The following is a 14,845-nucleotide window of genomic DNA, read 5'->3' as shown; positions in this document are numbered from 1 at the left end:
ATCTTCATCGACTGGACTTGGATCGCTTGACCGGACGGCCTTTGTAGTCCACGCTTCTTCAACGATGTCGAAGAGTTTCAACAGCCTCCGCGGCTGTAGAGACAACGTTCATGAGTCAAGTCTCCAGCCAGCCAGCCAATGGAGGTGTAGTTTTTACGGGCGTGTGGAACTAGCCGAAGTGCCTTTTTTTTCGGGCTGTTGGTTTAATTTTTTGCACTTCTTGTTGTTTCAAATGGTAAGCTGGATGTTGGATTTGAATCGAGCCACAGAAATTATGGTGTTTGCGTGCTAACTATTACTTTTTACTAGTTGAGCTTTTAGAACTTCAATTCACTTTACTCAAACTCGAATTCAATCGAGTCTAATAGAATTGAATTGAACTTAATTGAGCTTTTATATATAATTTTAAACGAAGAATAAAATCAACATTTCACAATAATAAATAAAATATAGCATATAAATAAATAAATGGGGGAGAAATGGATCGGATGGTATCGAAGGAGGGAATGCAAGGAATATGTTCTAGATTCGAGACTTTCCACTTATATACACTAATGTATATATTGAAACCTCGCGAGTTTTTTGGATCCAACTACTCAAACTGGTGATTTGTTGTTAACCGCCCCTAATGATGATGTTATTTGTATTGAACTTTGCCCTTTTTGGTGTAAGGTGGACTTTGTGCTTATTTGCTTTGTCTTAAATGCATCAACCCAAAAAGAGTTAAAAAACAGAAGACAAACCTAACGAAGCCCTGTTTGGAAGTGCAAGTTTTCAGCAAGTTTGTTTCCTACAAGTTTTTTAACAACTTTTGCTACAGGAACTCCAAAAAACTTTACAAAGTTTTTTACCTACACACCTCAAAATACCCAAAACACACAAAAAAAAAATTCCCTCCCCTTTTTCTTCTACTTCCTCTCCCACTCCAACCCACCACCATCTCCTCTCCCACCTCCCCTTTTTCTTCTTCTTCCTCCGTCACCACCACCTCCGTCACCACCACCTCTGTCATCACCTCTTCCAGTGCCCAGCAAGAACAATTAGGCCCCCCATGAATGGAGGTAGCAGAAGTGGAAGGAACATCGTCGGCGACTTTGCCGGTGTCGCAGAAGTGGAAGGAACATTGGCACCGGCGGATGGAACCTCTGCAGTGGCTGGAACTGGAGAACTCGCCGGGCTTCCGGTTGGAGATGATGCAGGCGGTGACACTGCCGGAGAATTCACCAGGGAGAAGCCGCAGGTATTGTTGGAGGAATCTTTGGAGATGGAGAAGGAACCGGGGATGCATGAGGGCTGGCCGGAGAAGCTGTGGGCACAGGAGTTTTTGAGGGGGAAGGGGAAGGGAAGAAGGAAAAGAAAAAAGAAAGAAAGAAAAAGAAAGAGAAAAAGAAAAAGAAAGGACAAAAAATGGTGACCATTGCTGCTGGGGAGGCAACGCAGAAGTAACGGGGGAGGGAAGGGGGAGTGGGAAGGAAGAGGAAGAAGCAGAAGAAAGGAAAGAAAAGAAAGAAAAAAGAAAAAAAAAAGAAAAGGAAAAAAACTTCCAAAAAAAACTTTAAAAAAATTTTCATCTTAAAAAATTTTTCCAAAAACTTCTACAGTACACTACAGTAAAGTTTTAGACAAACTCCCAAAAAACTCAGGTTCCAAACAGGCCCGTTATTTGTATTGAACTTTGCCCTTGTAGAGGTAAGTTGGACTTTGTCCTTATTTGGTTTGTCGTGAATCCATCAACCCAAAAAGGCCAAAAAAAAAAAAAAAAGAAGACAAAGTTGAATATTCATTCTTAGACTTGAGAAGTACCTACAAGTCATTTCACTTTTGGGCTTATTACTTGCTTTCAGCTTGAATGGCTGGGCTTGAACTTGCAACTTCCGCCTTAATAAGGCGATGTTATGGCAAACTGAGCAACAATCCCTACGTCAATTTAAAATTTCTTTTATGTGTCAATTCAATTTATAATTTTTCCCTTTTCCTTTGTGTTCTTCAATTACCGTTACAAAAATTACAATTAAATTTCTTAATAATGATGACTAGCCAATATATATTCCTGTTTATATGCACTTGCCTTAGAAGTATCAAAAATATTTTGACATGTTAGACCCTAACTAAATGTTTACTGAGAAACAGTAGAGATAACTATAGTGTTTAGCTAACTTTTATCTGATGCCGATTAATTTACGTTTGCCAAATTTTATTAACTCAGTCCTCTACCCGAACAATGTCGAAATCAAGTCGAATCAGTAAAACTCACCAAGGTTGTTATTTTCTAACGCTGTCATCTCCATTTTTTCTTCCGTTTCAACAAAAATAACTTGAACTAAAAAGGAGACATTAACTTATTTAATAACATATCACTTTATGCTCACACATATAACAAAGTTTTATGATATTATCATATCAATCTTCGCAATGCCCTGTGCATACATTGCACAAAAGTCATGCTAGTATAATTTAGGACGAATCCATGGATCCTTTCGAGTTGTCTCAAGAAAACTGTGCCTCAAGAGCGTCAATGACTTTCTTGTCAACTTGGAATGCCTTAGTAAGAACACCTAGAGAAATGGGGGGCTCTGTTCCAAAGACTACATTTGCAATAGTATTGACCCCTGGATTTTGGCTGCTAAAACCGGAAAATGCAAGAGCCTTTGTCTTCCCAAGATTTTGTATGAAGTGAACCAGACCTTGTGGGAACACAAAAACATCTCCTGGATTCAAGACTTTGGTAAAAAGGCGATTTTTCATGTTATTTGGTGGATTTGAAGTGACGAAACTAGCAGCCAGAGTGCCCTCTACCGCAAATATGACCTCGGTTGCACGCGGATGAGTATGGGGTGTGTTTACACCATAAGGAGCGAAGTCGATATGAGCTAGGGAAATTCCGAAAGTGTTGAGCCCTGGCAGATTGTTGACAAGCACACGAGTGACATTAGAACCCACTTGATTGTTTGTATTTCCAGGTATGTTGAATCCCTGGAAGAAGAAATCGTTGGCATTCACAACCTTTGGATCCTTACAAATCTTTCCGTTCACAAACACTGCATTCAAAAAACTAGCTGTTAATAATGTGGAGAAAACGAACCCACATTGCTTTTTGCAAGTCTTACTAGGTATCATGCACAATGTAGTGAAAAATTAAATAAAGAAAGAGATAACTTATATGTCAAGCCAAACATGACAGGACACAAAAATCGTACTTAGAATAAAGAAACATGTTTCGCTACATTTTCTGCTAATTAGAAGGAATTACCAGCAGCTTTGGAATCATTGATTGCAACACAAAAATCCTGCAGAGGGCTAGGATCAGAAGCGATGGCAAGGGATGAAAGTAGTGCCATTGCCGCTATGGTTATCAGGAACGGAGCTCCCATGGTAATTGTGGATGAGATCTAGTATTTCTTGTGCTAACTCTTCGGTTGATGGTTCGAGGAATTTGGGCAAAGATTTGAAACTATATATAGGCATATTTCATTCGACAATTCGCCAAGTTTATCTCTCTCACATGAAGAAAATTACACCTGACTGAAACTAGGTCTACAGGTTAGGTCGATGGCTTTTTAATACTTAAATATTAAGTCGGTAAGATGAATCTTTTCTCAACAACTTGGTACATGCATTTATCTAGCCGAGGCTCTTAGCTGAACTTTCTTTTTTTTCTCTCTATACTTTTCTGGAATCATTTTTTTTCTCAATGTTGTACTAATCCGATCATTTTTCTCCATGGCTGGTCCCTTACTGTGAAAATGTTATACTTCCATTGGCACTTTAGCTTCTTTTAATTAAATTGGTTTGGGCAGAAATTTTAGATTTCTTGCCACTCGATTTTTATGGGAGCATGTTGCACCAAATTTTTAACCCTATATCTTCTTACGGCTAACATTCTGAGCATTTAATATTGGTTTTTCCCTTCCTGTTCCTATGGAAAGTAAAAAAAAAAAAGAACAATAAAGGTATATACTAATTGGAAGGGTCCCCTATCAGTGTTAATTTCCTGATTAGAGTTCTACTTTAACGACAAAAAGTTTGACAAGTTCGTGATGTAATTCTTGAATCTTCGTCAGGTCTTCCAATAGGTACTCCTTAGAGAGCCCTGATTGATGCTTAATTTTACATTATTTTTTAGGGATATTATTGAAAACAGGTATAATTTTATTATTGAAAACAGAGTACTATTGAAAACAGGTATAATTTTATTTAAGCCGCTCAAAATTTTTTTTTTTAAATGTACCACTCTATTTCCTCTTCGTTTTTTGCAATCAATTGTCGCCTGTGAATGATTTGGTGCTTTTTTTTAACCTTCCACACTTTTTAACTGTTAAGCGAAAATAATTCCCGGGAAGAATAGTGGGGAAAATAATAGAGAATTAGCTAAGAGAAGCAGCCAGAAATTCAATCTTATCTTTTTCAGATTTAGATCCTCTAACAAAAAAATTTTTTTTTGTTAAATAAAAGTTTGAATGGATTCGAATCCTCTAACTAAATAAACTTAGTCAGATATGCAATAATAAATTAGAGCATTAATTTGATCCAAACTCAAAAAGGTTTTGTGATAAAACGTAGTATCCCAAGCCATTGTAATTTTCCATATCACCTAGTCAAACCTTATTAATTGTTTCTAGTAGTGAAGCAGTTAATATTCATGCGCTTCTACCCATTATAAATCCAGAGGTGTTCGGTGATCTTTTTTCATGACCTGGTTTTTGGAAATGCAGAAACTTCTGTTCCTCTTTCTTGAAAATCATATATGCACTTACGTTAAGGATAAGAGATGCTCGAAAGTCTTTCTTAGTAGTTCAACTAAAGCAATAAATATCCTGTTTGCCATTTTCTACTATAAGAAAAGAAGTAGTTCAACTAAAGCAATAAATATTCTCTTTGCCTTTTTATACGATAAGAAAAGATCCATACAGGAAGTTTAAGGCTTGATACCAGCTTAGCTATATACAATTAAAATGATATAGATTTTAAACCCATAGGAATTTTAATTAGGTATGGTCACTTGTGGTGTTAATGTAAAACATTCTGTTATATCAATTACTGTTCATTAGCATCAATTAGGATCTTACCTTATATAATTTTCTCCCTAATGATCTCATGTGCAAACTGGAGTTGGTTTCCTTGCAAACATCTTGAGTTTGAGGAGATGTTATTTTAAAATTATTCTTTTATATCAATTACTTCTCATTAGCATTAATTAAAATCTTACCTTGTATAATATTAATCTAGATTCATTGATTTTAAATGTTGAGGTTCATTTTACAAAGCCTATATATAGGCATTGTGCTGTTGTACAAATCAAGAATTCAATAAACAATATTCTCCCAAATGAATTCCTCCAACATGTGGTAGCTTAAATTCCAAATTAAAAGCTGTAAACAATTAACTAAAATGGTAATCAGTTTATGTAACACATTAGTTTGGGTCTTTGAACTAGAAATGATAGAAGTGCTTATAGTTGGAAGGCTACATATACCATACATCTAGCAGTTTTCCTGCTTGTAGTTGACTGCCCGAATTTTTTCCAGTTTATTTTTGGTTAATTCCAAATATTTTCCCATATACTGGAAATCATTTTTTTTAACATCATGTTAATTAGTTCAGTATATTAAAGAAACCCATTATTCTCTTTCTTAGTTTAACTAGTTTTAAACCCTGTTCGTTGCACAGGGATTAATCTTGAGAGGGTTCGGTCCATTGTAATACTAATCGAAGTACATGCTGCAGAATAATAATTGAAACTTTCAAAGATTTGAGATAAGGCTTATTTGAAACTTCAAAGAATTGAGATAAGAATAAAGGAATTGAGATTGCATCTAGTAAATTAGGTATTAATTTTTCCACACTCTCTACGGTCATTAGGATTACTTAAAACTCAAATACTGAAGATTTGATTGACTCAATTCATAATTTAAGGATGTTAGTAAATTACACACTGATGTATTAAGAAATATGATGTACGTCAAGCAACCCATAGCCGCCTCTTTTGTCGACTTTCAAGTGGAGATGGCAATGGATGGTGTTATGTCGTTATCATGTTTGTATTAGGAAACTCAAATCTTAACCTAACTTATTAGACTTTTGTGTTGGGTTGACTTATACGATTAAAATATTTTTGATACGATGGATTATTTAAATCAACTTACTGATTTATGCTAGAAAGAGTCTAGTATTTTAATCACTTATTTTAATCCCCCATTTGATCATGTAATCGATTCAATATTGCTGTTATTAAAACAAATCATAAATTTTTTGAAATACATAATCAACACAATCAGGGACGGAGCCAGAAATTTATTTTTGGGGGGGCTGAAGTGTATTAAAAAAATTTTTTTGTGACGAAATAAATATATTTAATAAGTAAAATTTAGAATCAATAATTATAAAAATAATAAAAACATATAATTATACATACCCAAAAATTTGTTATTGATTAACACTTGAAGTATTGGTAGTTGTTGCACTCGAATAACGAAGAGGAGGCAATTGCATTCTGCGAGTCTTCATCCGTTGAAAACGCTGCAATATTTGCTCATTTTCAATTGTTGCAAAAATATCCTTCTCGATGTATACAACTAGACAGTCATTCATCCACTCGTCTCCCATTTTGTTGCGCAAATCAGTCTTGACAATATTCATTGCAGAAAATACTCTTTCAACAGAAGCAGTCGCAACTGGTAGAACTAATGCCAAGTATGGGATAAGGTTCCCAACAATTCTTCTGTCTTCTTCAGTTTCGGAGTTTTATGCATCCTGAAAAAGAAAAAGCGAAGGAAGAAGACCATTGGTCTTGGTCGGACAATTAAATGATTAATTGCAAAATAAATCTACATCTATTTTCTATACATAGACTTCTCCAATAAGTACCAAATGGTTCGAAATAGAAAGCATTGAATTGAAGGATTTGCAGGCCGCATACGTATTTATCCGGCCCGTTATCATTATTAAAAAAGCGATGTGTGTGATTATTCCTCTTAACCTAGCAAGGCATTATTGAAGAATTGAGTAAAGGTTCCCAAATTTAAAATGCTTGAATTGGTAGAAAAGCCCCCGCAGGTCATCATGGGTTTATGAACTCGCAAGTCATCATGGGGGACATGATCTCTTCACACAAATTTGCTAAACCAAACAAATAAAGAAAAGAAAATAAATTAATGTCGTCTACAGCCTCATCAGTTTTTTGAGTTTTACTTGAGAAGATTGCAAGTACTTCTCATGTTATTTCCCTGCATTAATGCCTACAATGTCTTTCAGTTCCGAATTGGGTAAGTTGGACGACTCCCGCGTCCGCCTTATTGGCCTCATCCACACCAAATACTCTTAATTGTCCTTGAATAAGAAAGATTTTTAGGAAGGGGAAAACAAAACTTAGATTGTCATCATCCTCCATAGGTTCCGCTGAAGTACTTGCCAGTATAAAACACTACACAATTTTGTCATGAAAAGAAAATGGATGTGTGTATCACTCGCTACTGCTATTGCCATTTGCCTCTATTTATTTGTCTCAAAAAAGACCTGGAGGATCAGGCTCAAACAGAAAGTGAGAATAATTCACAAGGTCTTCTTCATATTGTTGATTATTCACGTTGCCGTCACCGCCCAACTGGCTGGGCTGGCCGCCGGAATCCCCTATATATAGGGGGTTTTCCGGCGGCTTGGGGGGGGCTTAAGCCCCCACCAGCCCCCCCTTAAATCCGTGGCTGAACACAATATTTAAAATTTTCAGAACATTAAAAAAATACATAATGAAGCTCTCCAAGCATAATATAAGCTATAAATTAGGCCTTATTTGGATTGCTATTCTTTTGAAAATTTTCTCCATTTTCCGTGAATGTTCCTCTACATATTTTTTAATCACCTTTTACCTTATATACATCACTTCCTAAAAGTACTAAAGTAATTTTTCTCCAAAAACTCTCTAGGAAATGTGATCCAATCAACCTTTTAGAAACATGGTCAAATAGATCTATATATGATAAGATATAAAACTTTTGAGTTTTTTAAAACTTCTAATTGAAATCTTCAAGACAAATTTGATCGTGGTTAGTTTTTACTAAATACTCAAAACGGCCTTTGTAGTGCTTAATTATTATCATAAAATCAGCAATTTATTGGGTTAGTGTGTCAACTTCCCCGTTGACTCAACCCAACCCGCATACATTCGTGTCACTAACAGATTGATCCAATAATAACCTACTAAAATTCGGGTCGTGTTAAAACTTGTTAATTTCAAGTCTTGTTATCATGTCGTGTCAGAAATTATCACCCATACTTGATGCATACTTGTACCAATTCCATTGACTGGTAGGGTAAGGCAAGTATGCTAAAGCAATTAAAGGGACAAAATTGAAATTCTAATGCACATAACCAATGGATCCCAAAACCAAGAAACCTTCGTGAATTGGATTTAAATGTGCAAGATTGAAATATTTATGTGTAAAAAATAAATAAAAAATTTAATCTATTGGAGAGTGTAATTATTCAACAAAGCCCCAGAAAAGATAAAAAGAACCACACTATTACTACCTCAGAGCCCAATTTTGCTAAACATGAATACTAAGAAATTTCCTTCTAAGTCTTTTCCTATCAAACACACGACTGTCTTGTTAGAAAAATTGCCGACATTTGACCAATTATGAGCTATTTCTCCTTGGTCAAGTGTTTGAGTAGTAATACTCGGACTCGAACAATATGGGGAGTTCCAGCTTTTATGGGACTTAGCAAGATGTAGACGGAGAAAGAATTAGCTGAGTCCAATTGATTGTTCAAGATGCATCAAAGATAACTTTTTCCCCGATCTGCATGGCCAAATCTATTTTGCATTTACATGGTAGAGCACCAAACCACCCATGCAATTCCCCATTGCTCAAGTCTGAAACATCACAGGGCAGCTCTACAGGAAGTTAAAGGTTATGTTTAATCACCACAAAATGCATCTTTTAATTTAATTTAATTGACATATACATTCATAAAACATTGAAAAGTCACGGGTGATTAAGTAGACTTCAACTATTACCATGTTATTGAAAAACTTGACGATGACTTTGTTTCTAATTTCAACAACATTGTTATCAACTCATTTGTCAAATCACATTTTACAACTAATCATTAGTGATAGGTCGTACTTTCGTCATTTATTTTATAGTTAATTCTCTCCTATTATCCTACCAAATGTGGTTTATTGGGCAGATTTTATTCATTTTTGAAAATTTGTGCTGATTGCAGGGAGTTGGAATAAAATATGGTAAAAAAACGCAAATTCCTCGCTACATTTGCTAATTGATACGGGACATCCAGAGTTGCAAAGCGGGGTCACAAAGTCTACTAACAGATGCAATTGCTGGCCATATGTCCTCGGTAAACATGAGATACACAGGATTAATTCTTGTGGCAATAAATAAAAGAGTTTGAGTAGTAGTAGGAAAAGGGAGATCAAGTTACAATTGTTTCCTTATCTGATGGTCAAAAGACGGTAGACTAGGAGCTATTGTTTTGGGACTCTTTCCTTTTCTTTTGTTTTGGTAGCTTTTCAAAAGGGGGAAGTCAATTGAGACTAGGAGACCACACTTAGCCTTTTCTTGGAGAGCTGGCCGCCACAAGCAGGAGAGAAGGAATCTTTTTTTTTTTCTTTCGAAGCCCAAAGAGCTTACGTTAATTTTTACAAACCTAAACCCCGAGAGAACCCCAAAAGCCGGTATCCTTTGAGGTCCCACAGGAGACTTATAACTACCAACCCAAACCCTCCCAACCCCGATGTGGGATACATCAAAGGGGACGACACCCCAAACCTCCACAACGGGGGAGCCTGCTGCTAAGCCCATGAGAACCCAACCCCCGAGAAGGAATCTAGCTTTTGGGTTTTTTGGCTATTTTTTCCTATCTTGCTGATTCCATCGTATGACTATCCCAAGAAAGACAAAAACATTAGTCATTCTTTTGACTTTGTAGTTTTTAATTGTTCTTATTCCACCGAATTCAATCATCTCAATTGGGGACGATGCACTCAACAATTATTTCTGCAATTTTGCATGAAATTGTTCCAACAGAGATGAACTAAATCTATTTTTCTAGTCAAGAAACAACGGAGGTTTTGATTCATTTAAAAATTATGAAATCGAATTAATTTTATTTATTCCTCTTATTTATTGGTATTTGCATATTCTCTGATTGTAGTGCCTATGGTGGTTTTATTAATTGAGTATCTTGGGTTCAGACGTTCAATTAATTTAGCAACCTAATGTCAATTGGAACGTTAAATCCGTAATTATTTAATTGCTCTAAAATAGTGGCAACTGGCATGATTGGATTTGTATTAGGGGAATACGCGAGTGACAGGTGCCAAACCTGTGCAATAATAATAAATAAAACCTAACTACCACCTAAAACAGTCAATAATCAATTCGAGTACTGGAGCAGGGACTCTAGGTGTGCAATGGGTTACTTGATTCACCCTGTTCCCGAAGAGTTTGCTTAATCCGATATATCTGAATTAATTATTTAACTGAATTCACTAACTAGTAGACAGTGGTAAGTAGGGTCGTCTCCTCAGGGACTGGAGAGAAATTTATTCCTTTTCGAATCAAGACAAATGGGGGGTTTTCACGATTGAATGCTAAAAATAAAGTAACTACAGAAAATAATTAATTTAAAGAAATAATTGGAGAAACTCTAGCCAAGGGTACACTTCAGAAATGGTTCATGCACTGATCATCGAATCACAGATAATTCCAACATTTATTAATAGATTGGTTATAGTTGTCTCGCACGCGCTGAACAACCAACCCTTCCTTAATTTATCGATAGCTAAGGTACGACCGTTAGCTATTTCTCTAACCCAAAAATAACCCTAGGTACGACCATAGGATTTAATTTATAGATTGCATTAATAATTAGAAAGGCCCAATCCTAACTAACAAACACGCTACGAGGGTTTGTTTAAACTAGATCGTATGCTCCCCTGCCATAAACCCAATTACGCCAGTTGCTACTAAGGTAGAGATAACGAACAATTACGGATTCAATTACCTCTATTTAGCAAAATAGCCTATATGGCGTCTTTAATGTGCGGACCCAGAGCCAGATCCAATTTCCCTTACAACCCCAATGCTCCTCAGACCTCGTCCTCAAAGCTCCTCTCTGCTACTTTGACCGCTAAATTGCACAAGTGTTACATGGCTTCCCTCCAAATCACCAAACAACACCAGCAGCTCCACCTGCGCCAACAGACGACTGATCACCACAAAATTCATTTCACTTCCAGTGCGGCGGTTGCTTCCGGTTCACCTAACTGCCACAACTTTAATATTGGTGGTGGAAATAATGATCGTGAAAAGGGTGTCTTGTCTTCGGGGTCCGGAGTGGCGCAGCAGGAGGCGTCGGCGGACCACCAGTTCGTTAAGCAACTTGAAGAAGACGATCACATAGAACAAATGATTCAAGAACTGCTGGACTACGAGTCCTCCTTGGAGCTCTGCTAGATCTCACAAATTAACTCTCACCTCCTCCAGGTGCCGCTGCTACCGAAATTTGAAAGCATTCCGCCGACTAGTCTCTAGTTTGCTGCCTCATTTTTTGTTGTTAACCCTTCCCGTCCGGGCTTCCCCCATCCATTTTGATCATTCAATTTTTTTTCCATGCACATTATTAATTAATTAATTAGGCACTTCGTACGCACGCTAGCTCATTTAGCTAGGAGCTCCTCCCTCCATCAACCACCATCATCTCAGCTTTCCTAGAATCCCAGTTCCAAAGCCCGTGTCCGCGTGGTAGTGTAAAAATGTATTGGAGAGGGAGGATACGTCCAATCCTTATCCTGGCTATCATGGTTGTACAGTACTTTGCCATGCTAATGACTTGATGTTATAACAACTGCCCGTCACCATCCATATATTGGACGGACTATTCATCGATCGATCCATTGTATATGTTTGTTTATTAACAGTGAGAGAGGCGGGGGGGGGGGGGAGAGAGAAATTCAGACGCGACGTTGTTTCCTATTATCGGACCGCCAATTGCGGCAGATATATGGATTCCACTACTACTAAGTACTAACTAGTCCACAACTGCTGCTTAAATTTCTTTTGTTCAAAGAACAGAACAAATCCTTTTGTTCCTTTTGTTTTCTCCCAAACTCGCATGCACTGTTCTCCCGCAACTTAAGATTTTTTTTTTTCTACCGCCCGCCCGTTGACTCGATTAAGGAATGAATAATCTCTGTCAAATTAATTAACGCTGATCCACCCACTGATGAATTAGTCAAGCTTGTTAACTATGCATGGCGCTTCTTCACTTCAAGTCATCACACCAAAACTACTCTGCTCTTCTCAGTGTTCCAGTACACAAAGATTCATATGCAGTAATTAGATTGCCATTAATAATATTGTTTCCTCTATAACTATTTAGGACCACAAGAAATGGAATGGGCCGCACTCTCGGCTTGTTCCTTTGACAATTGCGCACCAAGTGAACAGCTATTCCTTTTTACATTTGCTCTCAAGTATTGAAATCAGCTCTGTCGCTCTCACATGAACTGGCACAGGCAGACTATAAATAAAGTCTCTCTTGGAGTTGGAGGAGTAATAATAATATTTTCCAAGCGTCGTGACATATGTAATAAAATAAAAAAAAAGTCTCCTGCCAACTGTTTTTATCCAAATTTAAATTTTGGGCCATATCCTGAAACAATTCGATGTAAATCTCGTCAGTGCTGTGTATAGTTATAGCATTTAGGTGCGCAGACAGAAATTGAAACTGAGTATATCTTTTTAGATAACCTTCTTGTTCTCCTCAGGAAAATATTTTTTTTTTTTTCAATTCTCATGCGATGTTTAGGCTTAGGCAGCTATTTTGCCGATTTCCCAACTTGTGGCTAATTTTGGCAACACCGTGTGAATAATAAATAGACTGATTTGTAGGTATACTTACTTTCATGCCTTGTACTCTTTGCAGACACTTCCAAATCTTATCTAATTATGGACGTCAAACGAAAAAGTTTATTAGTTAAAGGGGACGAGAGAAACGAAAACACAAAACCCAAGAAAATTGCCATGCCAATATTATTAATTTGTTAGTTTCAAATTAAACTATTCCTAAGCAAGACTTCACTAATTAAGAATAAAAAGAAATGTAATTTAGTTCAAGAGAGCTAATTAATTAATGAACCATCCCGGCCTATAGTAGAGTACGTAGTATCATTCAGCTGAGCCACCACCATCCCCTACGGCTACCACCCTTTTTTTTTCTTTCTTTCTTTTTTATTAATTGGGTATAATAATATTCTCCTGATACTGAGGTGTTGTTATCACTAAAACTGTCAGGACCTAATAAAACCTAGAGCGGCTTTCAAAATAGTAGTGGGTAGCTGTTTCTTTGCTCTTAATTAAACTGTAGTATTAAGCTAGGGGGTAAATTTTACTACTACTACATACTATGTGGTGGTTTCTGCATAATGCGTGCTTGCTGCTGCTGCTTTTGCCTTTAGCTGGGTTGGTTATTTGCTTTTGTCCCACCTCATCTAGTAAAACTACATGATTGTTTCCCCTGTTGTTGAAATTGATTTTGTTCCCCACAAATTTTATTCTTTCACACTTTTCATTCCCTAAAGGTGGATAAATCATGGCATGTTAGTGAGTTTACTATCATTAGTTGTTTGAATTTTAGGTTCTTCTTTGAGGACACGAAGTTTCACCTGACCAACCCAACTTCTCCAATCTCAAGAATCATCATATAAGTAACATTTACTAGCCAAAGTCACCAATCACGAGTGTAATACACCAAATAGGTCACGACTACCTACATCAATTACCTCACTGTCACCCGGGGGGAGTAACTTTCCTCATTAATTAACCGAATCATTGAAGCTAGATTTCATCTCCACAGTCATCTCCTCTTCCAATTTTCCTTTCTCTCTATTTGCCAAGGACAAACTCATGTAGTGATGCTCTTGATACTATAGCTAGCTGCTGATCATGGCATCCGAAACTAAAACATGTAGCGAAAAATGGGACGGACTCGTACTATTATATATGGTGGTCTCTATGATTGCTGTCCCAACAACCAAATCAAACGCCTCATTATTTTAACCACTTGTATACTCTAATAAAGAGACTCGCTTTATAAGTGAAAAGGGGAAAAAAAAAAAAAAAGACACATAAAAGCAAGAAATATAGTAACAGATTGTATCTCATTTAATTTGTATACGGGAAATTCAACTATGAACCCTTTCACCGTCGTAAACTTCCAAATCTAAAAATGGTTTTATTTTAACAGTCCTATATATATATATATTTTTTACATTAATTATGTGTTTTATAGTTTTCTTGTGCTTCTGCGTTACTCTTTGTTTTTTATTTTTTTTTATTTTTCCTTCTTTTGGAACGGTCCAAGCCCAGCTAGCTTCTACATGCACGAAAATAGCTTACTTAAAGCTAGCGTGATAATCCCAAAAGGTACAGGTACATACATATATATATATATATATATAGGTTTTCAATACACAATGCAAAGTTCACGTACTATAATTAGTCCTGGATGCTGCACTCCCTTTAAATCCATTATTCCGTGCACTATTTACGATCTTAGTAAGAAATTTCGGGGGTCTCATTGTTGTCCCAGATATGGCCGCGCTTTTGGACTTTGAAAAACGTTACTCATTTGCTTTTGCATTTGGTTTCCTAACAAAGTTAGTGATGGTATAAATAGAAAACACATAAATTCTTCTGCCTACAGTGATGAAGAGTCAAATTTATTCCTTTTCCTATTTCTTCTTCCAATTAAAGGATGATGTCTCGAAAATAGAAAGGAATTTGGATATGCAAGTCAAATGGTATCGAACTGGCAGATATATGAG

At 36.6% G+C, this 14,845-nt stretch overlaps 2 protein-coding genes across 2 annotated transcripts; one reads left to right on the top strand and one right to left on the bottom strand.

The window, feature by feature from the left end:
• Window positions 1–2,422: 2,422 nt before the first annotated feature.
• LOC113781392 (germin-like protein subfamily 1 member 14) lies at window positions 2,423–3,376 on the bottom strand. Its single transcript, XM_027327311.1, has 2 exons — window positions 3,251–3,376; window positions 2,423–3,038 (listed from the first exon to the last, which is right to left on the bottom strand). Exons 1-2 carry the CDS (start codon window positions 3,369–3,371, stop codon window positions 2,488–2,490), a joined length of 672 nt encoding a protein of 223 aa, XP_027183112.1. The 5' UTR covers window positions 3,372–3,376; the 3' UTR covers window positions 2,423–2,487.
• A 7,669-nt stretch (window positions 3,377–11,045) lies between these two features.
• Window positions 11,046–11,474, top strand: LOC113779351 (ethylene-responsive transcription factor ERF003-like). The gene has a single exon (XM_027324916.1). It carries the CDS (start codon window positions 11,046–11,048, stop codon window positions 11,472–11,474), a length of 429 nt encoding a protein of 142 aa, XP_027180717.1.
• The last annotated feature ends 3,371 nt before the right edge of the window (window positions 11,475–14,845 follow it).

The sequence above is a fragment of the Coffea eugenioides genome, chromosome 8, assembly GCF_003713205.1.
Source record: "Coffea eugenioides isolate CCC68of chromosome 8, Ceug_1.0, whole genome shotgun sequence".
In the NCBI taxonomy this organism is placed as follows: Eukaryota; Viridiplantae; Streptophyta; class Magnoliopsida; order Gentianales; family Rubiaceae; genus Coffea; species Coffea eugenioides.
The sequence above is the reverse complement of the archived record's forward strand: the minus strand, read 5'-3'. Positions and strand labels throughout refer to the sequence as shown.

Excerpts from the sequence above, each read along its gene's own strand:
- LOC113781392 (XM_027327311.1), bottom strand. The coding sequence starts at position 3,371 with ATGGGAGCTCCGTTCCTGATAACCATAGCGGCAATGGCACTACTTTCA. Across the intron at positions 3,039-3,250 it reads CAATGATTCCAAAGCTGCTG|TGTTTGTGAACGGAAAGATT; the intron begins GTAATTCCTTCT and ends TTTTGAATGCAG.
- LOC113779351 (XM_027324916.1), top strand. The coding sequence starts at position 11,046 with ATGGCGTCTTTAATGTGCGGACCCAGAGCCAGATCCAATTTCCCTTAC.